The sequence below is a fragment of the Myxocyprinus asiaticus genome, chromosome 10 (assembly GCF_019703515.2).
Source record: "Myxocyprinus asiaticus isolate MX2 ecotype Aquarium Trade chromosome 10, UBuf_Myxa_2, whole genome shotgun sequence".
NCBI lineage: Eukaryota > Metazoa > Chordata > Actinopteri > Cypriniformes > Catostomidae > Myxocyprinus > Myxocyprinus asiaticus.
The window spans coordinates 28,457,895-28,483,762 of NC_059353.1; the positions used below are offsets into that span (position 1 = coordinate 28,457,895).

At 39.4% G+C, this 25,868-nt stretch overlaps 2 protein-coding genes across 6 annotated transcripts; one reads left to right on the plus strand and one right to left on the minus strand.

Moving 5' to 3' along the window:
• Positions 1-4,368, plus strand: fzd5 (frizzled class receptor 5). Of its 2 annotated transcripts, none has more exons than XM_051708724.1 (3): positions 1-541; positions 659-790; positions 932-4,368. In XM_051708724.1, exons 2-3 carry the CDS (start codon positions 771-773, stop codon positions 2,709-2,711), a joined length of 1,800 nt encoding a protein of 599 aa, XP_051564684.1. In that variant the 5' UTR covers positions 1-541; positions 659-770; the 3' UTR covers positions 2,712-4,368. The 2 variants fall into 2 exon arrangements, with proteins under 2 accessions (XP_051564684.1, XP_051564685.1); XM_051708725.1 differs by having other exon boundaries at positions 1-169.
• Positions 4,369-4,391: 23 nt separating this feature from the next.
• LOC127447131 (cyclin-Y-like protein 1) lies at positions 4,392-25,780 on the minus strand. Of its 4 annotated transcripts, none has more exons than XM_051708741.1 (10): positions 24,746-25,767; positions 10,131-10,205; positions 9,831-9,865; positions 9,655-9,755; positions 9,512-9,547; positions 9,327-9,378; positions 8,950-9,069; positions 7,007-7,173; positions 5,260-5,422; positions 4,392-5,100 (listed from the first exon to the last, which is right to left on the minus strand). In XM_051708741.1, exons 1-10 carry the CDS (start codon positions 24,897-24,899, stop codon positions 4,984-4,986), a joined length of 1,020 nt encoding a protein of 339 aa, XP_051564701.1. In that variant the 5' UTR covers positions 24,900-25,767; the 3' UTR covers positions 4,392-4,983. The 4 variants fall into 4 exon arrangements, with proteins under 4 accessions (XP_051564701.1, XP_051564702.1, XP_051564700.1 ...); XM_051708742.1 differs by lacking the exon at positions 24,746-25,767 and adding an exon at positions 20,525-20,693; XM_051708740.1 differs by having other exon boundaries at positions 9,655-9,865; positions 24,746-25,768.
• Between the last annotated feature and the right edge of the window lie 88 nt (positions 25,781-25,868).

Below are 25,868 nucleotides of genomic sequence, written 5' to 3' on the forward strand. Positions count from 1 at the left end.
ACCAACGGTAAGGAACACACGCTCAGCATCTGAGAAATAATAAAGAGTTTCGTTTAAAATTGTGGAGTTGATACATTTTAAAGTGCGTGAACAGACTGTGTTTGGAAACACACGGAAGGAAATGGCAGGAAGCACCTGAAACCTGTTGCCCTGAACACTAATACGAGAGGTGAATTTATTTTTATTATTATTTTTTTTTATTATATCTTTTTTTTTTACATTTAGTCTAGAAAATCTTCCGATACTCTAAATAAAATTACCTTTTATTTTTCTTTTTCTTTTTTTTTTTTTTTTTGAACGTCAGTTTTCCGCACTCTTTGTTTTCTTTTGGCGTCTTTTGGTTGTGAATTTTTTACCTTTCCGCCGGAACATCGGGTGAATTCACCTGCCATGTGGAATTTAAAGCAGAGCAGAAAGGAAACCGAGGTTTAAAATGTTACTTTGTTACACATTTTCTGCGGGGAATGAACTTTCGCCCTTTACACGGTTTGTTTGGTGAATGATTGACAGTTCAGTCCACGGATGCGCGTGCTTTACCACGGTACGTTCAGACGTGCAGTTCTACTTTTATGGCTAAATTTCTCTCCAAAATAAAGTGGAATACTATTTCATTTAACCATTTAATTAAACAAACATCTTGTTTTACTCTTATTTTCAGCCCGTGTTTAGAATGATGATCTGTTTGAAATGCACGCGCACAGTTGGAATCAAGCGCGCGCAGTGTCTGGAATGAAACTTCACTGTGATTTACAACCTTGTGGACTGTGGACATGCTGCTGGAGCAATTAAGGTTTCCTTTTGGGATTTCTTCTTTCCGAAAAGCAGCAATAAATTAAAAAAAGAGAAAGAAAGGAAGGGAAAAAGCTGAGCTGAGAAAATACTCAAGAATTGACATTCACTTTTTTTTTTTTTTTTTTTTTTTTTTTTGCAGTATGAGGAAACCTGCAGATAAGCATCATTTCGCCATGGCGACCTCAGGGATGCACCTGGTTGGGATTTGGCTACGTGTTCTGCTGCTTTCTCAACTGTCTCGGCTCGGTGACGCTGCCTCTAAGGATATAGTGTGCGAGCCCATCACTGTACCAATGTGCAAAGGCATCGGATACAATCACACCTACATGCCCAACCAGTTCAATCATGACACCCAGGAGGAAGTTGGATTGGAGGTGCACCAGTTCTGGCCACTTGTCCGGATTCGTTGCTCCCCGGATTTGCTTTTCTTCCTCTGCAGTATGTACACCCCCATATGCCTTCAGGACTACAAAAAGCCCCTGCCACCGTGCAGATCTGTGTGTGAGAGGGCAAAGAGAGGTTGCTCCCCACTAATGATCCAGTATGGGTTCGAATGGCCGGAACGGATGAGTTGCGAGCAGCTGCCCATGCTGGGTGATGCTGATCTGCTTTGTATGGACCAGAACAGCAGTGAGACCACAACTCTGTCTCCTTCCTTCCCCAAACCCACCCCCAAAGGAACGCCAAGGCATAGAGCCACAGCGAAATCTGCACTGCCGCAGAAGTGTGATCGTGAGTGCCGTTGCCGAGACCCCCTGGTGGCCATCAGAAAAGAAGTACACCCTCTATATAACCGTGTACATACTGGCTCTTTGCCCAACTGTGCTTTACCTTGCCACCAGCCCTACTTTTCCCAGGATGAGCGCACCTTCACGACTTTCTGGATTGGCCTGTGGTCGGTGCTGTGCTTTGTCTCCACGCTCACCACTGTGGCCACATTTCTCATTGACATGGAGCGTTTCAAATATCCTGAGCGGCCCATTATCTTCCTGGCTGCTTGTTATCTTTTTGTGTCGCTGGGTTATATTGTACGACTGCTCGCAGGCCATGAGCGGGTGGCTTGTGAGGGCTCTGGCGATCAACAGCACATCCTCTATGACACTACGGGTCCAGCCCTTTGTACATTGGTCTTCCTGCTCATATACTTATTTGGAATGGCCAGCTCCATTTGGTGGGTGGTGCTCTCCTTCACCTGGTTCCTGGCTGCTGGAATGAAATGGGGAAATGAGGCCATTGCAGGGTACTCCCAGTATTTCCACCTCGCTGCCTGGCTCGTGCCTAGTGTCAAGTCCATTGCTGTGCTCGCTTTAAGCTCGGTGGATGGCGACCCTGTGGCTGGCATCTGTTACGTTGGCAACCAGAGCCTGGAGAGCCTGCGTGGCTTTGTGTTGGCACCACTGGTTGTTTACCTCTTCACTGGCTCCCTCTTCCTGCTCGCTGGCTTCGTTTCACTCTTCCGAATCCGTAGTGTCATTAAGCAGGGAGGAACTAAGACTGACAAACTGGAGAAGCTAATGATACGGATTGGGCTTTTTACCGTCCTTTACACAGTGCCCGCAACTATTGTGGTTGCGTGCCTGGTGTATGAGCAACATTACAGGTCAGGTTGGGAGAGGGCACTGGCCTGTTCTTGCCCGTCCGAGCGCCAGCGGCTGGGCATGGGTCCGGACTATGCTGTCTTCATGCTAAAGTATTTCATGTATCTGGTGGTGGGCATTACCTCAGGTGTATGGATCTGGTCAGGGAAGACTCTGGAATCGTGGAGGTGCTTTGTGGCACGTTATGTCCCCTGTAGAACCCAAAAGCCACCCGTATCGGGCTCGTCCATGTACAGTGAGGCCAGTACTGCCCTCACAGCCCAAGCCGGAACAGCACCCACTGGGACCTACCACAAATCAGCACCCTCATCACATGTCTGATCATTGGCTAGATAACCCTAATCCTTCATAAATCTTTCAAGCGAGTGACTTAAGTGTACATGTCATGACTCTGAGTGAGAAGGTGTCTATTCAACCTTGTACCAACAGCTCTACATGTTCCACACTAAGAGTTGATGGAAGGCACATATTTACTATGAAGGATTTTTACAGACTCTTATTTTATTGTAGTCAAGATTTTGTCATTCATGGATCTAATTTGTAAAACAATGAAAATGTGTCTACATTGTCTCACCAGTTCATGTGAGGTTAAAGATAATCAGTGTACATTTAACAACTGTCACAAGCATCCTAGATGTTGTTGTCTGTGGCTTTTAGTTCATGAATAATGGCGAAAAAATGGCCAATACATTATATGAACCACAACAGTTCTCAGATGAAATGCTACACTTTTTCCATTAAAGATTTTTTAGAGATATTTAATTTATTTGTGTATTCATGTAAATATGCTATTCAAGAACATTGAAATATTGCAGGTAACAGTTGCTCTGTTGTGTTTGTGACTTTATCTGCATATTAACAGGATGTGGGTAGGATGTTTTTTTGTAGCATCAGTTTAACACCAATCTCAGTGAGTGAGAACAACACTTTTTTTTTTCTGCTTATTCTGTGGGAGTACAAAATGTAAGAGAAGGGAGGAAATGCTTATTTTAACATAGTGTTCGTGAAAAATATCTGACAGTTATAGCAAAAGTTCAAATGCATGACTTTAATCGTTGTTGCAAGCAGTTCTCAACAGGTCCACACTCACTGACTGTTTATGAGGGTCCCTTAACTGTCCCTTTGCAGATCTTGTATTTCAAAGATTATCAGAGCTATTTTCCCACTGATAATAGATTGTTGGTTAGCATCAATTGGACCGTGTTAAATTGTAGAATGTGTATTTCCAAGATCAGTAGGGCAGTTAGGAGAGTAAATAGTTTTGTAATCTGAGCTTGACTTCCCTCTTGTGGTCAGTGGTTAAATTTTCTAATGAGGTTTACTTGTTACCCCAGCAGCCATAACAAGTTTACCCAACCACACTCTTATTTTCTTTTAAAGGAAAGACTGGTTTCAAATCATTGAAAAGCATGTCTCTCTAAATATTGTTTTTTATTATTATTATTTTATTGTCCAGCATCATGATCCAGTCTTTATATTTTGCATGTCATTTCTCCAGTGCTTTTTTTTGGATTTTTAATCCTGTGTTGGGTATGCATCTGTAAAACCATGTTGGTTTTGTAAACCTGTGTAAATGTCTATTTTTCCCAAGAGCTTCAAGTGAGCATTAAGGTGCGAATATAAATATTTTGGTCTCTTTTTACTGTACAAACTGGTGTAGAAATTACTTCACCTCTTTTGAATTTTGCTTTTCAAAATTATCCCAAGTGAACTGTAAGCTGAACATCTAGTCTGTCTCCTCTGCATTACTTACAATTTTGTTGAGTCTGGGTGTGTATATATACTTCTATAAAAGATGTTCTTTTAATAGTCCAGACTGCAACTTTGTACATATTTTGTTCAGTAAAAAATATCAAATTCCCTGCTACAATGTTAAAAAGATTCTTAGATATTTATGAAAAGTGTCTTTTACATGTTTTTGTTTCTCTTACTGGTAGAGAATAAAAGTGAGGAGCAATCTGCAAACCTGCAAATCAAATGTTTGGTCAATCATTTATTGTGCTTCCTTTTAGTTTCATTGCAATTTTGGGAAAGGAAATTCACACCGTTCATCTAAAAACAAATCCTACCCGATACTGCATTTGTGTTCTGGTGTTTTGTTGAGCACTTTTCTATTTCAGCCCTTTTTTATTTTTTTAACGGGCACTAAAACATACTTTATTCATATCATTTAAAATGGATATGGTCCAAACAAGAAATGAATTGGCTCTTTTAGTGAAAGAAAGAGCTGTACATATTAAAACACCAAAAATGTGATGCAACAAAAATTGCTGGTTCAAGTGACCTGCAAAGCACAGTCTTCAAACAAAGACTTGTTACATGATTAGTGTTTATTTAAAATACTCCCATCTGCAAATGATTTCAATTAAAAACTGACAAAGTTCACAGCTAGTAGCCTACATAGTAAGCAAAAAAAAAAAAAAAAAAAGTACAGTCTGTTTTCTCTCTATGTTGTTCTGCATCGGTTGTGTAAAGTGTTTTTTTAAGGTCTATTGGCTGGCATAACGTCACAGCCAAAGGCAGGGAGATAATGTAGAACAAGTTTCGTCCATTGAGCTCTGGCTTGGAACGGTGACGGTTCAGAGGAAAAGCTCTAAGAAAGAACTGCATTGGATCTGCGGATGCCAATTAGGTTGTCTGCACTTAACGATCTTCTCATGGCTGCCTTGCTCAAATCCTTATACTTATCCTCACATAGTCTTGAGATAGCCTAAGGGATAAAGAATACAAGTTAATGGGCAGAACCTTCAACTATGTAGTACAATGGAACTGCTTTTTGAATTTTCCATGTAAATTGATCAATTAACAGGAAATATGACCTAACATCCAGTAATCTTTCTTCCAATTGTTAAGGAGATCTGCTGCCCACCTCTAGTTTCTGAGCACGTTCGTTGCTCAGAGGCTCCAAGGGAAAGTTCAAGTTGTTGTCGTCTGCCAAAGAGCGCAGGTCAAAGTAATACTTGGCATAGACGCTGGCCGGGACATTAATGTTAAACTGCAACAGCTCCAGAAAATGTCGTTCCATCTCGTTCCTGACAAATGGATCATGAGATTCGATTAGTCAGCAATGTGTCTTTTAAGAAGGTCCTGATAAAAGTTAAAATACAACAAAAGCTGAATCAAGACTAAATTACAGATCGGATTTTGCAGCAAATAATCTCTGTTCAAATGAAACAGATTAGTGTTACCCTTACAAAAAAGCTCCATGTTAACATAAAAACACCACGGGAAAATTATTTTAGGAAAACAAAGTATAGTGAGACCATGGTGTTTGGACACAACCATAAAGGTATTCTCTGAAGTACCTTACAGTACCATAAGTACCACAGTATATATCAAAATACCATAGTTTTACAATATGAAATCATCACTGACACGAGTACTTTTTTTTTTAATGAATTTTAACACAATCCATTATTGGGTATTATTGGGTACATGATGTGTCAAGCAGTGACAGCAAAGTGACATGCTGAACTTCATCTGAAAACCAATTTATACAGCATTTTTCCAATTCTTGTATATGAAGATATGACATTTTGAGACACTACATGTAATATTTGTCACATCCCAGACTATTATGAATTGATTTATGGTGAAAATGGTAAAAAACAAACAAACACGAAAGGCAGACCAGTCACGGCACCTAAGCATACACTTTCATTTCTATTTGAACTTAAAATCATAGTTCATGTGCATAACTGTCAAATACAATATTATAATACAGTGAACTCTAAACAATTTACTTGTATCTTTTACACCCCCAAACTATCATAGAGATGCTCTACTGCGTCTAAGTGCAGACACAAAGACAGTCACTGTGGAGACAGCATCCCAAATGTTTTGGGAAGAGCAGACATAAGGTTGAGGTGGGTATGGGTAGAGGTGGTGGGGTTTTGGTCGCTAGGGGTAACAAATGGAGTGGGAGAGAGCCTGGACCATTGTAGAGGAGCTCTGAGAGCACTTGAAGCACGCCAGTCCAGAGGCTGACAAAGACAGCTTCAATGAAAGGAATGAAAATAGAGCAGAGGGGCAGAGAGGAGAGAAGAGGGACATGGCCTTTAACATTCACAATCAGGTAGAATTCCACAAAAACAGACACGTACACACAAATCCTGTCTGTCATTTATATGGATATTGAGACTAGAGAACAAACAAAAAGAAAACAAGGTTTTGAAAAAGGGATATGGGATGTTTAGAGCATGTAGTAATTTTAGAATGGGATGATTTGACAGAAGAATGAAGTGAGCCACAATTTCAATGCATGGTGCATTCATGTATATAAAGACCTTTTGTTTTACAGGTTTTCTACCATACAAATGAGTTATTATATTTTAAGAATAGACAGCAGGGTTCCCACATCTTCTGACCAATTAATGTCCATAACTTTACCAGTCATTCTGGATTATTGGATATTAAGGCTTTTAAAATTGTTATAGAGATTGCACCATTTTAGAACTGAGCATAACCAGAAAGAAATATTCACTATACAAATTTCAATGACTTTAAATGCATTTCTATGACTTTTCCAGGCTTGGAAAATCAATTTTAAGGTTTTCCACAACTGTGGGAACCCTGAGGCAGTGATTATATCATCTTATTCCCTCTCTTTTACTCACATGTCCTCAACAGTAATGTCTTTGAGGATCTGACAGTAGTCTACGTTCCACACAGCCTGATCGTCCCAGACTTTTGAGGCCAACAGGATTGCTCCCAACACAATCCTCTTCCAGTTAGATGGGCAAATGTCCAGCTCAGCATAAGTCAACAGCCTCTCCAAATATACCTGTATCAAAAGACAGTGTGTACATTTACATGTATGCTCTCAACAGACTTTTCTTCTTCAGCGCAACTTTCGATAAAGGATGCATCATTGTCCGTTTTGCACATTTATTTACTATCAAATGGTGTGACTGGATGTGAAGTAGGTGAGAAATGTTTTACATGTTTTACTTTTAGGAAACAGGCGAGGTTGAAATTGATTTGGGACCAAGACAGGTTGAATGGTGTAAAGAGATTCATTCTCTGGTTCTCTACTGCCCTCTAGTGACCATGAGCCAAGGCACCTCAATCAAAAATCAAAGGCCAAATATACCTGCTGCTTTCTGTCAGACACTATGCTTTCCTCATTGTCTCGTGTTCACTGACCATCTGATGCATAATGCACACAAGCTCAAAATCAGCAGATCCAATCTGACTGGCAGCCTTTATGCCAAGTGCACACTGTATGATTTTTACGGTCCTTTATGACTGTTGCTTGTCAGACTGTACGATATAAACACATTGAGATCTAGGGTAGTCATGGCACACTGTGCGACATTATGTAAGACAGTATGATACACATCGTAGCCAAGACTGTGGTCCCAATTGTCCCGATCAGTGTATGTGAGTGGTGCAGAATGGGAGCGAAGCAGGGTGAGTTGCCTAGAGGAGCGTTATTTTTTTTTTCTTCTTAAAGACAGAGTGTCAGAGATTTCTACCCCTCCATCATGAGCATAACGCATGTTAAATAGAAAAATGGATTTTGTCAAATAAGCCTATAAGAAAGAGTCTGATCACAAATAAATACAAGGATTTGCAGATGAAGAGGATGAATGCAAGCATGTGGAGGTAATTACTACAAGATTTATTGTGGAATTTAAAAAGACATGTGGCTAGAAAACATGACAAAGTGTTCCGCTGACATAAGGGAAAAAAATAAAGATGGGTTACTGTATGTCTCTTCCCTCTTCAAGATTAGTAGGCTAACCTATACTCATTTTGAAAACTCATAGCCTATAGGCTAATCATAATCGATCGCCCTTGGAAATGTATGGACATTGCACAAACATGATTTTCCACAGTAGCCTACATTAAACTACACCAGATATATTTCGATATTTGTATCAAATTTTAACTGCTGATTTAATTAAAATGTACCATATATGCCTACCATTATAAATAGATTAAAATGAAATGGGAGTGGTGTGAATCTAAACTAGTAAAAAAAAGTTTATAGACGTTGTAAAACTTTTAAAAGTAAAATATTAAAATAAAGTTGTCCAAAGAAAACGTGATTATTTATTTTCATTTAGTAAGCTTTAATTTAATTCAGAGAACTATGCTTTCATATTGCTGAAGTGTCACATTTTTCTCCAAGTAATTTCTGTGTATTTAATACATTTTTTTATAAAATAAATTGAAAAAAAAAAAGAACACTGACTGGGCACAAATGTAGCTATGGAGCAAACACGGAACAGGCTTCTTGCCAAGGAGCAAAAACAGTGCGGTGTGTGAGTGAGGAGTGGGTTATCTCATCTGACCTGTTGGAGCAGTCACACTGCACGACTACAATGCAACATTTCGGACACTACCAGAACTTGTTCGGAGGCTAATTTTGTTCGAGGCACGTAGTATCAAGTACATCAGATATTAACAAGCAGAACTGTACATTCTGCTTTGTTTTGTGAGTTATTTCTGTGAAATAACCAGCACATATTACTTTTGGATGGAAAGAAATTTTGATTAGAAAAGAATACCCCTTCATACAGATTCAGAGTTGGGGCAACTACCATTCTCTTACCAGAGTGACGATTGCACACTCAGCTGTAAGCTGTGCCGCGCTGAACAGCGTCCGGACGAATCGATAGATGAGTTTGTGTTCGGGGTCTGTGTGGCAGTAATCTTCAGGAACCTGCTCCCTCTGCCAAAGGTAGAATATTTACATATCTTAAGCCAATATGTACAAAATATCCATTAAAAATGCTTTCTTTTGTAAGTTACTGTGGTCCTCTAATCTGATTTGCATTCCAAGAGTGCTGATATTTAGTATAACAGCACTGGAACACTTCACTGGGCCTGTAATGTAAAATTCATCATCTGCTGCTAGTGGCAATAACTTGAGTAAAAAAAGAAATGTAAATGCAGTGACTGAAACAAGATAAAGGTGTAGTTACTTACAGATAAGGGGTGCATTTTTTCATCAAAAATGTCCAATGACCTATCAGAGTCCCTAAAATGGATTAAATACATTGTTTAAAACCACTGTAAATATTTAAATTTTACATACAAAACTTCATAAAATATAGGTCAAATTGTTTGCTACTGCAACTAGTGAGTAAAAAACAACACATAGTGAAACTTACCTGTTTTTAATGTGATAATATATTGCTAATGTAACACTGCAAACAGAAATGAGACAGAAAGGTGATCAGCATGCAAAACAATACAACCAAACTAGTTCCCCCCAAAAATATGCAATTAAAACAAACAGTGGACTGTTACTGACCATTTGATTGTGCTTTTCAGGTTTGGCTGGCTAACTGTACTATCATCAATGAATATCGTTGAGCAGGAGCTGTATTTCTTTGAGAGCAGACCAGGAGAGACCTGCAGAAAAAAACAACATTTAATGCACAGAAAAACATTCCAGCATATAATCAGTATCAACCCATAACCACTTACGTGATTTATGTGATTGCTTTTCCTTCTATCCTGAACTGAAAAAGAGAAAGGCAGAGTTTAGAAAAATAAATAAAAATTTTAATAAAATATTGACAAGCTGTGCCGGTTTCCAGTTAACAATGGGTCAGCATACTAAATAATATCCAGCTAGGTATCTAGGTTCTAAAATGAAACGATTAGCTCAATAACAGCTCAACTCACTACAAGACTATTACAGAATAGTAACTTGGCTAATTTAAAGGTCATTTAACACTTGAATATGATAACTTATTATGATGTTTTCAAGTTAGAAACACTTACCATCTGTCTGTGACTTGCTAAGAAAAATCGTGCTGGCCTGGGCATGATCTGAAGGGTTGGACTCTAATGCCAAATCTAAAAGACAGAATTAAACTACAATCAATGGATCAATAAATCAACAACAGATTGGGACAACTGGAAATAGAAACACTTATTTAAGGATGGGTGGAGATGTGCGTGCACCGTATACTAAAATATGAATGAAGTTATGAATGTTTTTATTCTGCTACTTTGAAACTTTTTAACTTTCAAACTTTAATATCACTAGATTATCAAAGCCTTGGTGCAGTGGTTAGCACAACTACTGCAAACACGTGATGCTCATGTGGGTGATAAGTTTGAGTCCTGCATGCAACTTATCCAAATCCCATTGCCCTTCTCTCTCCCTTTAACATTTCCTATCCCTCTCTTCACTACATCTGTCCAATAATATAAGTCAAAGCTAAAAATAATATGCAAAAGGGGCACTAGAAGATTGTTAACTAACCCTCCAACAGAACAAATATTTCTTGTTAAAACTTGTAGCTTGGTTCTTCAAAAGAACAATCATTTTGCCAGAGAAAAACAAAATAATTTGAAAAAGATGCATTCTTTGCATTCTTTGACATTAACACAGCTTCATTCCACAACATCGTAAAACACCTCCCCAACAAGGGAAGTAAGGGGGTGCGTCATCCAACCCAGAGCATGCAGACTGATTGGCAGCGGCATACTGCAACCCCTTTGGCCCCTGTGGTGGGCGCAGCAGGCACAATGCAGCCATTGTATGGGCAATGTTGGAGAACACAGGACCTCACACCCTTTCCCACACTGCCATGCGGCACAGTAACCGTGTCAGTGCATCAAAATGAATCTTACTACAGCCAAACACATTACAGGGGGAGCACACATCAAGACAAATGCTGAATGCCCAAGGAGAAAGTGTTGGCATAGCTTAAAGATTTTAAAGATTTTGTCTGTTGTAGTGAACTGTGCAAACATCAATCAGAGACGCAAGATGTTCTTCCAACTGTCTAGATGATCTCACCTTTATCTCATAAGGATTCAGGATTATGCCTAAGTCTTGGAATGAAAAGGTGTCTGGCATCAGCCAATAGAGGTATTCCCCTGAAATTCAGCGTAGACAGTTTCAAAGGTTTAGTTCCAGTGCTGCTAAGTTGTACAGTAAACAAACTCCAAGGAGTTGTTTGAACGGTACTAACAAATCATGGGAGCTGCAAAACTGGCAGGAGGTGTAGCCCAGGTGCAGGACAGAAGCTTAATGGTTAGAGTTTGAAAGTCTCCCTAAAGTCTATGGCCCGAAACATACTCCAAGTACCAGGGTTCCCACCATCATGGAAAATTTGGAAATATCAGGGAATTTTAAAATATCCTGGAAAAGTCATAAAAATTAGTGAAATCTTAAAACGTCATGGAAAAGTCATGGAACAGTCATGGAGCTAGTGAATATACATTTTTCTAGTTATGCTCTGCTCTATAATACTTAGCTGCCTAGAATATATATATTATATATACAATATATTGCGAACCAAAAACATGATGAACCATATAGGCAAAACTCGATATTTTGACATTTGCAACATTGTTTTCTGTTAATGTGATTAAAAATCAAACAAAGATCTCTCTATCGCGGTCACGTGACGCCATGCGAGAATCGGACATGTGAACGGCGAGCTCTGTACACTTTGCTAGTTTTAATACTTTTTATGACATAAACCGGTGAGATTTGATACACTCTGTTCCATAGCTGTTCTAGGAGGACAATATGTCAAAAAATTCAAAATCCTCGGGCTCTGGAGACATTGAAAGACACTTATGTGCTCAAGCTGACACCCCCGATGAGGCCGCGAGCCTGGGAGTCGATTTAGTCAGACAGGTGCGGGAAATGCGGCGAGAGATGCTGAACATATCAGCAATGCTGACGAAGGTCGTTGCTGACTTGGAGGATCTTGCTGTGATATGTCGATCGATCACTGCCATGGAGGCGATGTTTACTGATGTAGTTACAAGAGTGGGGGATGTCGAGAAACAGATCGATTCCCTTAACTCATCGGAGAGGTAATTATCTGCTAGCGACCAAGGTGGATTTGGAGCGTGTCTGGGAGAAATTGGAGGAGTTATGCGAGGCGAGTAAAGGAAGGCTTTCTTGGAAGAGCCACACAATTTTCTTGTTCCCAGACTTTGTGAATTCGACAAGAGAGAAGCGTGATTGATTTTTTTTTTTTTTTTTTTTTTCTGGGGGATGTTCGAGTTTTGATGGGTGCACTAATGTTGGAATGTGGTCTTTATAATCTTGTTTTTGACACACAATCTATTTTTTTCTTATATGTCAAAATGTAAAATGTTAATATGAGTGGATTGTCTCTCTCCACGTGGAATGTGAATGGGTTGGGGCCCCCATAAAAAGAAGGAAGGATATTTCTCTTCTTAAACGTAATAAATATGATATAGTGTTTCTTCAAGAAATGCATCTTTCTCCGCAGGAAGCTGGAAAATTTGGAAAGATATGGGGTGGGCTTTTTTTTTATAGTGGTAGTTCGAGTAAGTGCAGGGGAGTCATTACGCTGATCTAAGTCCCTCATTTCATCTGTTGTTGATTGCTCAATTGGAAACATTTTAGTCTCAGATCATGTCTTGGTGTGTTTAGAGGTGTTGCCACATATGGAGAAAAGGAAATCATATAGTTGGCAATTTAATGTATCCCTTTTGCAAAATCCTGAATTCCAACAAATGTTAAAGGCTGAAATCAATGTTTATATGGAGACCAACTGGTCCTCAGTATCCTCTGTGGCTGTGGCTTGGGAGGCACTTAAGGAGGTTCTTAGGGGCCGGATCATACAGTATGCCTCATTCACCAAAAAATCCAAAGCACGAGAACTCGTGGAGTTGGAAGGGAATATTAAAAGTGCCGAGGCAGAGCTGAAGCGCCAAATGTCGTCTGATGACCTCAGAGAACTGGCCCGATTGAAATACAGATATAATACTATTTTGTCACGGTAGATGGAGTTTTGGCAATTCAGGGCAAGACAGTCATAATTGGGGGACAAGGCAGGAAAATTTTTTTGCTAGATATATAAAACAGAGAGAGTCTTTTTCTACCATTCCATCAGTGAAATCTGCTGGTGGTGAAATATTTACCTCAGCCATTGATCTTAATATTGCTTTTAAAGAATTCTATCTTGATCTCTACAGTTCCACGTCTTCGTCTACTGATAAGGATATTAGAAACTTTCTGGAACCATTAGAACTTCCTAAACTGACGGCTGATCAAAAAAATTCTCTTGATTCTGAGATAACCTTGGAGGAGCTTCGCGAGGTAATTAAGGCCTTACCTACAGGCAAGGCTCCGGGTCCAGATGGCTTTACCACTGAGTTTTTTTAGATCTTATGCTACAGAATTGGCTCCACTTTTGCTAGAAGTTTATACAGAATCATTAAAGAATGGAAAGCTTCCACCAACCATGATGCAAGCCCGGATCAGTCTGATTCTTAAAAAGGACAAAGATCCAAGCGAGTGTAAGAGTTACCATCCAATTTCCCTGATCCAGCTAGATGTTAAAATATTGTCAGAAATTTTGGATAACCGATTAAGTAAAGTTATGACATCTCTTATACATATAGATAAGGAGGGGTTTATTCGGGCCATAATTCTTCTGATAACATTAGGCGTTTCATCAATATCATATGGTCAGTGGCGAATGATCAGACTCCGGTCGCTGCCATCTCACTTGACACCGAAAAGGCATTTGATATGCTAGAATGGGATTATCTTTTTAAGACTGTGGAAATGTACAGGTTCGGGAATACTTTTATTGGTTGGATTAAGTTACTTTATAGACACCCGGTAGCAGCGGTACAAACGAACGGATTAATTTCAGATTATTTTACTCTGGATAGGGTCACCCGGCAGGGTTGCCCTCTTTCCCATTATTGTTCTGTCTTGCCCTGGAACCATTAGCAGCCGCGATAAGAAAGGAGGATGATTTTCCAGGGGTGGTGGCGGGAGGTGTGGCGCATAAGCTTTTGCTTATTTGCTTTGCAGATGATATTTTATTATTCGTCTCCGACCCTACTAGATCTATGCCTTGCCTCCACAGAATTATTAATTCATTTTCTAAGTTCTCGGGATACAGAGTTAATTAGTCTAAATCCGAAGCTTTGGCTCTGACAATGTACTGCCCGGTAACGGCTTTTCAGCCAGGCGCTTCCAGTGGCCCAAACAGGGAATTAAGTATTTGGGTATTTTATTCCCAGCAAATTTGTGTGATTTAGTTAGAGTTAATTTTGACAACATAATAAAAAGGTTTTTGAGCGATGTAGGCAGGTGGGCTTTATTATATTTATCTATGATTGGGAAGGTTAATGTTATTAAAATGAATTGTATTCCAAAATTCAACTACCTGCTACAGTCTCTCCATATAGATGTCCCCCTCTCTTATTTCAAGCAATTTGATAGCATACAGTGCATCCGGAAAGTATTCACAGCGCTTCACTTTTTCCACATTTTGTTATGTTACAGCCTTATTCCAAAATGGATTAAATTCATTATTTTCCTCAAAATTCCACAAACAACGTGAAAGAAGTTTGTTTGAAATCTTTGCAAATTTATTAAAAATAAAAAACGAAAATAATTACATGTACATAAGTATTCACAGCCTTTGCTCAATACTTTGTTGAAGCACCTTTGGCATCAATTACAGCCTCAAGTCTTTTTGAGTATGATGCTACAGGCTTGGCACACCTATTTTTGGGCAGTTTCTCCCATTCTTCTTTGCAGGACCTCTAAAGCTTCATCAGGTTGGATGGGGAGCATCAGTGCACAGCCATTTTCAGATCTCTCCAGAGATGTTCAATCGGGTTCAAGTCTGGGCTCTGGCTGGGCCACTCAAGGACATTCACAGAGTTGTCCCGGAGCCACTCCTTTGTTATCTTGGCTGTGTGCTTACGGTCGTTGTCCTGTTGGAAGATTAACCTTCGCCCCAGTCTGAGGTCCAGAGCACTCTGGAGCAGGTTTTCGTCAAGGATGTCTCTGTACATTGCTGCATTCATCTTTCCCTCGATCCTGACTAGTCTCCCAGTTCCTGCCGCTGAAAAACATCCCCACAGCATGATGCTGCCACCACCATGCTTCACTGTAGGGATGGTATTGGCCAGAAGATGAGCGGTGCCTGGTTTCCTCCAGACATGACGCTTGCCATTCAGGCCAAAGAGTTCAATCTTTGTTTTATCAGACCAGAGAATTTTGTTTCTCATGGTCTGAGAGTCCTCCAGGCAGGCTGTCATGTGCCTTTTACTAAGAAGTGGCTTCCGTCTGGCCACTCTACCATACAGGCCTGATTGGTGGAGTGCTGCAGAGATGGTTGTTCTTCTGGAAGGTTCTCCTCTCTCCACAGAGAAATGCTGGTGCTCTGTCAGAGTGACCATCGGGTTCTTGGTCACCTCCCTGACTAAGGCCCTTCTCCCCCGATCGCTCAGTTTGGCCGGGTGGCCAGCTCTAGGAAGAGGCCTGGTGGTTCTAAACTTCTTCCATTTACGGATGATGGAGGCCACTGTGCTCACTGGGACCTTCAATGCTGCAGAAATTTTTCTGTACCCTTCCCCAGATCTGTGCCTTGATACAATCCTGTCTCGAAGGTCTACAGACAATTCCTTGGACTTCATGGCTTGGTTTGTGCTCTGACATGCACTGTTAACTGTCGTCCAAATCATGTCCAATCAACTGAATTTATCACAGGTGGACTCCAATCAAGTTGTAGAAACATCTCAAGGATGTTCAGTGGAAACAGGATGCACCTGAGCTCAATTTTGAGTGTCATGGCAAAGGCTGTGAATACTTATGTACATGTGATTTTTTTTGTTTTTAATTTTTAATAAATTTGCAAAGATTTCAAACAAACTTCTTTCACATTGTCATTATGGGGTATTGTTTGTAGAATTTTGAGGAAAATAATGAATTTAATCCATTTTGGAATAAGGCTGTAACATAACAAAATGTGGAAAAAGTGAAGCGCTGTGAATACTTTCCGGATGCACTGTAGCAAAGTCCTTCATTTGGAATGGTAAATATCCCAGATTACATTTCAGTAAGTTGCATAGGCTGATTGACAAAGGTGGGCTAGGCCTACCCAAGATTTAGTTTTATTATTATGCATTTGGTCTCAGACATTTGGCTTACTGGTTGCTTCCACCTGAGAGAGCCGCTATTTCGCCATAGCAAAGACTTTATATCAAACTAATCGGAGAAGTTAAGTTACACCCCGTTATCTCGCATTTGCACTCGGTATGGACAAAAGTGTCCAGAGTGTTTAATTCAGACATTTATTTAAATGTTGCCCAAGTGTATGGCTGAACCCAAAATTATGTATTAATAAGTCCCCTTTCTGCTGGTCAGAGTGGATTGTGAGGGAGGTTAATACACTCGGTGACCTACAGTTGTGCTCAAAAGTTTGCATACCCTGGCAGAAATTGTGAAATTTTGGCATTGATTTTGAAAATATGACTGATCATGCAAAAAAAAGTTTTTTTTTTAAGGATAGTGATCATATGAAGCCATTTATTATCACATAGTTGTTTGGCTCCTTTTTAAATCATAATGATAACAGAAATCACCCAAATGGCCCTGATCGAAAGTTTACATACCCTTGAATGTTTGGTCTTGTTACAGACACACAAGGTGACACACACAGGTTTAAATGGCAATTAAAGGTTAATTTCCCACACCTGTGGCTTTTTAAATTGCAATTAGTGCCTGTGTATAAATAGTCAATGAGTTTGTTAGCTCTCACATGGATGCACAGAGCAGGCTAGATACTGAACCATGGGGAGCAGAAAAGAACTGTCAAAAGACCTGCGTAACAAGGTAATGGAACTTTATAAAGATGGAAAAGGATATAAAAAGATATCCAAAGCCTTGAAAATGCCAGTCAGTACTGTTCAATCACTTAAGAAGTGGAAAATTCGGGGATCTCTTGATACCAAGCCAAGGTCAGGTAGACCAAGAAAGATTTCAGCCACAACTGTCAGAAGAATTGTTCAGGATAAAAAGAAAAACCCACAGGTAACCTCAGGAGAAATACAGGCTGTTCTGGAAAAAGACGGTGTGGTTGTTTCAAGGAGCACAATACGACGATACTTGAACAAAAATGAGCTGCATGGTCGAGTTGCCAGAAAGAAGCCTTTACTGCGCCAATGCCACAAATAAACACCTTGACACGCCTCACAGCTTCTGGCACACTGTAATTTGGAGTGACAAGACCAAATAGAGCTTTATGGTCACAACCATAAGCGCTATGTTTGGAGAGGGGTCAACAAGGCCTATAGTGAAAAGAATACCACACCCACTGTGAAGCATGGTGGTGGCTCACTGATGTTTTGGGGCTCCAAAGGAACAGGGAATCTTGTGAAAATTGATGGCAAGATTAATGCAGCATGTTATCAGAAAATACTGGCAGACAATTTGCATTCTTCTGCACGAAAGCTGCGCATGGGACGCTCTTGGACTTTCCATCATGACAATGACCCTAAGCACAAGGCCAAGTTGACCCTCCAGTGGTTACAGCAGAAAAAGGTGAAGGTTCTGGAGTGGCCATCACAGTCTCCTGACCTTAATATCATCAAGCCATTCTGGGGAGATCTCAAACGTGCGGTTCATGCAAGACGACCAAATACTTTGCCTGACCTCGAGGCATTTTGCCAAGACGAATGGGCAGCTATACCACCTGCAAGAATTTGTGCCTCATAGACAACTATTACAAAAGACTGCACGCTGTCATTGATGCTAAAGGGGGCAATACACAGTATTAAGAACTAAGGGTATGCAGACTTTTGAACAGGGGTCATTTAATTTTTTTCATTGTTGCCATGTTTCATTTTATGATTGTGCCATTCTGTCATAACCTACAGTTGAATATGAATCCCATAAGAAATAAAAGAAATGCGTTTTGCCTGCTCACTCATGTTTTCTTTAAAAATGGTACATATATTACCAATTCTCCAAGGGTATGCAAACTTTTGAGCACAACTGTATATGAGAGTGGAGTGTTGAGATCCTTTGAAAATTTGGTTCAATATTTTGGGATTCCCAGATCTCAGTTCTTTAGGTATTTACAGCTGCGCCACCTGCTCTGTACTATTTTTGGGAGTAGCATACATCCCCCTAAAGCGGCAGATACTCTGGGAGTGGTGATTACTGCTTTTGGAAAAGGTCATGAGGCATCAGTGTATTACTTCCTGCTAATTCAGAGTCTGGGGGATGGAGCTTTAACTTCTATCAAGAGATTATGGGAGAAAGATTTAAACTTGGTATTGGAGGAGGGATTGTGGGCTAGGATTCTAAAAAAATGTCAAGTCTGCATCTAGAGATGCAAGGGTGCGCCTTATGTAATTCAACATTTTACATCGATTCTACTGGACACACCCACTTGCTGGCGATGCCAATCAGAAGGTAGAGACACAGCCCATGTTTTTTGGTGGTGTGTTAAGATCCAAAAATTTTGGTTGAAGGTTCAGAGTTTTATGTGTGACGTATTGGGCACTCAAATTTCATTTTGCCCCAGACTCTGTATTTTAGGCGATGGGGCGGTCATCAATATAGGGGATAAACAAATAAAAAATTCTAATCAGTGTTAAGATTGGCAGACAGATTGTTCTAAGGGGATGGAAGTCATCTGGAGCGCCCTCATTTCAAGAGTGGTGCACAGAGTTGGCGAGGGTGGAGGCATTCGAGGAAATGTCATGTAGAAGGCTTCGGAGCTTGGATTCATTTGATAGGCAATGGGGCAGCTATTAGGCGTTCTTGGAGGGCTCTCGGGGAGGGGCAGTGGAGAGAGAAGTATAGTTTTAAATGTGTGTGATTATTATTATTTTTGTGTATGTGTATACTCAAGTGTGACCATAGGGATGTTTGTTGAGGGTCAGGGTGGGGTTGGGGATTGGCAGGGGGAGGGGTAATAGTGGGGGTTAAATGTTGATTCTGTGAATATATGTTTTGCTTTTCTTTGTTAATTGTGTGAATCAATAAAAACTGTTAATCAGAAAGAAAGAAGGCAAGACTACTACAGTATATGCATAGTATACTTTATGTAAATTCCTGTTATGTAGATTCTGAAGGGCATTACTAAATAGAACAAAGATATTTTATCTCTTATATTTGTATAAATTAATAAAATAATAAGTGTGAAAACTTAGGAGACAAAAGGGGAATGCAAATTTGTGCACTTAACTATACAGTTTATGTATTAAACACACTATTAATGAGCAAGCAGCTGTCTTTTCTTTGGCTTTCAATCTTAGTTTTTGAACAACAATCTAAATCGAGCAATTCTGCTATGTGGCAACTAAAACAGCCATTTGGCTCCTAAATGTTTCAGTTTTGGAGCAAATGGCTCCTTAGTCATTTTTTTAGTCTGGAGCCCTGATTTGTAGAATATTTATATTTTAAAAAAGTTAAAATGTGATTATAATAATTATGACAAATTATTTAAAAAAAATAAATAAATAAAATATACATTTTCACATACTTTTTCAGGACAGGTTCTGTTCAGTTCTATTGCTTGTTCTGCACCTGATCACCTGATTTTAAAAGCTTTAAGAAGTATTTGTTTGTGTTATTTTCTTATAGAGAAAGGTATGTGATAAACTCTTATTTAAACTTTGATCATTTATATTGTGCATTAAAGGATGCTATTTTAATGAGAAATTGTGCATTTTGTTCAAATACTTTTCATAAAAAATAATTTTGTCATGCTTTGTCATTTAAAGTGTTTTAATATCAAATTGAGATTATATCAAATTGTGAACCTCATTTCGTATATCGAACCGAATCCTGAGATAATCATATCGTCCTACCCCTACTAGAAACAGCTTCTCATGATTGGAATCTATATAACATAATTTTTAAAAATCCTAATCTAGTAATCTGAACAACTGGAAAAATCATGAAAAAGTAATGGAAATTAATTGTTCAAGAACAAAGTATGCCAACGGAAAGTATGTGAGCGCAAATGCTCAATTTCATGCGTTATTGCATTCCAAAATGAGTCTGTCTTCTTCTATGGTCATTTTTTTCTTTGACGTTGGCGACGGTTTGAGGAGAATCTTCCTGAGAAAGTTAAACTGTTGACATGTTTATAGTTAGTTACCTGAATAAGACAATGTAACTATCGCCCCTCTAGTGCATTGAAATAAACTATGATAACTGCATAACGGAGATCATTTCCAAGGGTTACATTTAGGTACATACAGATCTAATAAGTAAAAGTTTCCAAAAGCTCCAGAACCTCACAGTACCATTCTTGACATCATTTTACAACACAAATAATCACAGCCATCTCCATCCAGAGGAAAAGAACAGCATGGCAAAGAGAAAGTGACAAGTCCAGTTAGGTTGGGCTAACCTAAAGACACCTTTATTGACTGAACACTTGTTGAAGCTGAGGCATAGACTCCTTCCCCAGAGAGATCAATGGGTTGGAGCGAGATAGAATGCTGACTGACAGGGAGGTGCAGGAACGCCTGGTGACAAGGCAAATTAGTCAACATCCAAGGGCAGCAAACAAGAGCCAATTATTTGTTTGCTGGCTTAGTGGTAAAGCACAAAACAAACAGCATATTTCTTGCAAATGTGGACACGCTCAAATAAAACGTAATTTCTTGGTGAACCACACAATGGGCCTTATTCATGAAACACAAGCAAAACAATTAATTTGTTAATCTATTTGTATGTAAATTGTTGCATTCATTTTAAAGAGACAATTTACATACACATTTTTATCGGTTTTATATCCGATTTACACAGAAATTCGTTCGGCTCATGTTTCATGAATAAGGCCAAAGAAGTAAAACTAATCAGATAACAACATGAACATTTAAAGTTAAAAAGAAAACAGTTATAAAATGGGAAGTTATTATAATCGTGTTTATAGCTATTTTAAAATATGGATAATTCGTTTAATTTTATCAATGTGAGATGTTCCTTGGAAATCATAAATTTCAACCATTTCGATCCTTTATTGAAATTTGGTGGCTTTAATCATTGTTTAATAAGCATAACGTTGTTTACCAAAGAAATTTAAAATTTGTCCCTCGATGAATTAAAAAAAAAAAAAAGCAAAAATTGTGGTCATAGTAAGGCACTTTCAGTGGAAATGCATTTAGCCATTCCATAAACGTTAAAATACACATTTTCTAAAGCCAAATGAGGTAAACATGATACATGTTGACATGATTTTAGTGTGGTAAAATCGATTGCAGGGGTTGTACCTTATGTCGCCATGGAAACCAAGTTGTAATATTAGATATAACTTGGCACAGATAAAGTTAGTAAATGATTTTATCACACTAAGATAATGCTAACATGAATAATGTTTATTTCTTGTGGCTTTACTTTTGAAACAGTGTGTATTTTAATGTTTATGGCCTGGTCCATTCTTTTGGGCCACTGTAAGCACCTTACTGCATTGTTTGCTAATTGTTTACTTTTTTTTTATTTTTTATATAGGCTAAAAGAGGGATGAGATGAAATCGTTTTTGTGGTAATCAACATTATGCCACAAATGTTCTTGATTGAGTTTAACATATATTAAACCTGGAACATTCTTTTAAAAGGAATATTTCACCCCCAAATGAAAATTCTCTCATCATTTACTGGAGCTTAAAAATTTGGCACCCATTCACTAGCATTTTATGGACCTACAGAGCAGAAATATTCTCCCAAACATCTTGGTTTGTGTTCTGCTGAAGAAAGACAGTCATTCACCTCTGGGATGACATGAGGGTGAGTAAATGTAGTACTCCTTTAAGAGGGTTGTAGGCACTAAACTTTGCACCCAAGAATACTCCTTAACAGTGGTAAAATCACTGTAACGCAAGCCTCTTGTGGCTTATTGTTTTAATGCGCTGAACAACTGAGATTCATTTATTCTGCACCTACAGGCCCAATCTCTCCAGAGCTAGTGGGCCAGATGTCCTCATTGAGGGGAAGAACACAGATGTACGGCATAGCACACCACAGAGAGACAGTTCTGTATGTGAATATTCTGAAACAGTTCAATACAGGACAACTGAATTTTTCAAGAAACTTAAGTGACTTCAAACCTTTGAGTTAATGAAAGGAATGTGCCACATGGATATTCCCAAAAGTGAGAGGGGGATAAGGAGAGGGAACACAGCTGTCCCAAAGATATACATCACTGGGATGCCAGGAATGGCACACATTTTTTGATCGTCTCTGGCAGTTAACGTAGGAATCTTATTCATTCTCCTGTCTGACCTACCTCTAATCAGAAGGGTTAAAAGTGCTTTAAATTAATGAAGACATGCTGCTCTAAATAGAGCAATGGACATCACACACAAGTTATTTCTGTTTGCGTGTGTAGCTACATCTCCCCTGAGGGTAAAATAGCATAGGCTAAATAAACAGCAGTAAACCCTGCAAACAGCCACAGGCAAACACTAAAAGGGGCCATCACATACACCACCCCAAACTTAACAGATATCACTCTAAAGAGTTCCATAAGCCTCTATCTTTTACTCACAAAACTGTTATTTTGACCAAAAATGGCATAGATTGTCCTGTTCAGAGGACACCAACAGCACTAAATGTTTTCAGCTTTTAAGAGAAACCTGACACGTGAGATGAGGATGTAAAGGAATCGGATCACAGCAGCACAATTCTTTTAAAGAAGCTGTGGCACACGAGATTAAAAAAAGAACAAAATACAACAAAAGAATGGAATATTTTACTGCCACATTATCAGGGCTAATGAAAATTGTTAAGTGACTTACTGTAGTCACACTTACAGTAGAGTCACCCGAGAGTAACCTGAGGTTAAGTGTTTTGACTAGTGATAGGAGATATTTGGCCATTTTGCCAATTAAGAGAATTTTTAAAGGGATAGTTCAACCAAAAATGAAAATTCTCTCATCATTTACTCACCCTTATGCAATCCCAGACAAGCATGACTTTCTTTCTTCAGCTGAACACAAACGAAGATTTTCAGAAGACTATTTCAGCACTGAATGTCCATAGAATGCAAGTGGATGGTGATCAATACTTTAAAACTCCAAAAAGCACAGACAATCAATGTAAAAGTAAGCCATACGACTCCAGTGGTTAAAGTAATGTCTTCTAAAGCGATACAATCGCTTTGGGTGAGAAACAGTTTAATATTTAAGTGCTTTTCACTTGAATTGTTTACTTCCGGTCACTTTCCAATGCGCGTCCACGAGGGAACTCAGTTAACCCATCGGTACACGTGCTGGCATGTTCAAATGAAAGCTAAACCAATGAAGCTTGTGAACAGCGTTCTCTTGTAAACAAATCGAGCTGCACTTCCGGTTGTATCAAGCAATTTCTCATGTGAGCTTGCCAACGCGCTTACGTCACGTGAAAGACAGCGTCAACAGAGTCCCCTTGTGGACACGCATCGGAGAGCGACCAGACGTAAATACTTATAGTGAAAAGGACTTAAATACTGATCTGTTTCTCACCCAAAACAATCTTTTAGCTTTACAGTGGTTCTCAACCTTTTTGGCTCCAAGGCCCCCCACTATCCAAGACAATATTTGAAGGCCCCCTTGCCCAAAACTAGACGTGTCTGATTAAAATAATTAATCATGGATAATTTTTGATTCTAAAAGTTTCAGAAAGAGTCTGTTTATAATTTGTAGGCATACTTCTTAAAGTTTTATTTATTTATTTTGCATTTTAATTAAGTAGGATTATTTTAATATTTCTTATTTTAAATTAATTTTAAGTAATCTTGAGGCCCCCTTGGAAGTGTGCTGAGGACCCCTAGTTGAGAACCACTGCTTTAGAAGACACTCATTTAACCACTGGAGTTTTACAATGACTGTCTGTGCTTTTTGGAGCTTTAAAGTGTTGATCACCATCCACTTCCATTGTATGGACATACAGAGCTGAGATATTCTTCTAAGAATCTTCATTTGTGTTCTGTTGAAGAAATAAAGTCATACACATCTGGGATGGCATGAGGGTGAGTAAATGATAAGAGAATTTTCATTTTGAGGTGAAATATCCCATTAACATTTTCTTGTGTCAGTTCCAAAATCTACCAATTGATTGGTTAATGGATAGCCAACACTTTCTGTTTTCAAGGATTTTTCTTTTCAAGTTCATGCAGATCTGAGTAAATATTGCATAAATGTTTGTTTCACTTTAGAAATTTTGTGCATATCTGATTTGCTGTTGTTAAACTGTATTATGTTTATCGGCAATTATATCAGCCATCCTGCGCTCTAGATATCAGTATCAGCTATTGAAAAAAGCAATATCGGTCGACCACTAGTCTTGACACAATGGTAATAGTTCATGGATCAAAGCTTTAGAGGTTTGAATCTGCAACCTTTCAGTTAACGGTCTAGATCAGGGATGCTCAATTTTGCTGGTGATCCACCTTATAAAGTTTAATTCCATCCCTGTTCAACCCTGTAAGTAAACCCAATTTACCCAAAGACTTTGATAAGATGGTTCAGGGGTGTTTGAGCAGGGTTGGACCTAAACTCTGCAGGATGGTATTTCAACACTAAAATGACTGAATCAAGCCTAGAGTGCCTAGATCTTTAACCACTAGACCTCACCACCCACCATTACCTACCGTCAGGCACCTCTCTGTCACTGATGTGCTGCAGATATGGACCGGTGTCATCGCTCAGGTCAGTACTGATCTGATATTCCTCTAGACGCTCCAACTGTCGGGGCAGTTTTGGACTTCCACTGGGGGACACGCAGCAGGACACTGTATTCCCCATGATGACACATACACACAATCACTCTACCTGCTCATGTGTGTTACTCTGTGACCAACACCAGCGAAACTCACACCTGGGCTACTCCTGTCATCAAATATGAATCAATGGATCCAATGAATGAACTCAACCTAAATGTAGGTCCATGAAATAAAGAGTCAGCGTTTACTGCTGTACTATCTGACTGTTCGAGATTCAAGAGACTTTACTGTCAGTACCCGTTCCTATGACTGCATGGATTTAGACAGTGCTACAGAAGATCTCAGGCTTTAGCAGCCAAGTAATCGATACAACCGGATGTAAGACACGGGACTGACAGCATATCAATTCAAAATATCGATCCGAGATCATCGAATACGGATTTATTCCTTTAAATTAGCCGTGTATGCTTGCTGCTAACGGCTAATATTGATTCATTGTGGATGAGCGAGTTTTTAGCCGCAGAGCTAACTGAGGTAAACCCTCCTTTTAACCGTAGTTTCAATGTCCGAATTCGTCCTAAACGAACCCGTTTTGGCAGTTCAGATCGGGAACAGAAGAAACAGCTCTTAGAGAATAGACTTCCGAGCATTTATCCGTCATTTAAAGGGCTTGTCTGTGTGTTGGCTGAAACTCTGGATCCAATAATCACTCAAATCCTCAGGCCTTCGGGAACGCAGCGGGAGAATATGAGCCTTTTAACGCAGCAGATGAATCAGTCATGTCCTTTTAAATGCGCTTAAATCAAGCTCCGGGTTTGTTTGAAGTTATTAACTTTAGTCCACCGTGTCTCGTCGGAGAGTCCCCCGTTAACCCCTCCTCACCGCCGGCCAGTGCAGCAGCAGCTATCCGCTCCCCGCCACCGCCACCACCGCCATCTGCTTCGAGTGACGTTGGCAAAGTCCCGCCCCGTTTTTTTACATTCCATCAAATACGATTGGGTGAGCCATCAAAACAAAATAATTATTTGTTCAAGGATTGGTGAGTAGGCCT

Excerpts from the sequence above, each read along its gene's own strand:
- fzd5 (XM_051708724.1), top strand. The coding sequence starts at position 771 with ATGCTGCTGGAGCAATTAAG. Across the intron at positions 791-931 it reads ATGCTGCTGGAGCAATTAAG|TATGAGGAAACCTGCAGATA; the intron begins GTTTCCTTTTGG and ends TTTTTTTTGCAG.
- LOC127447131 (XM_051708740.1), bottom strand. The coding sequence starts at position 24,899 with ATGGGGAATACAGTGTCCTGCTGCGTGTCCCCCAGTGGAAGTCCAAAA. Across the intron at positions 10,206-24,745 it reads TGACAGAGAGGTGCCTGACG|ATTTGGCATTAGAGTCCAAC; the intron begins GTAGGTAATGGT and ends TCTGTCTTTTAG. Across the intron at positions 9,866-10,130 it reads TAGCAAGTCACAGACAGATG|TTCAGGATAGAAGGAAAAGC; the intron begins GTAAGTGTTTCT and ends TCTCTTTTTCAG.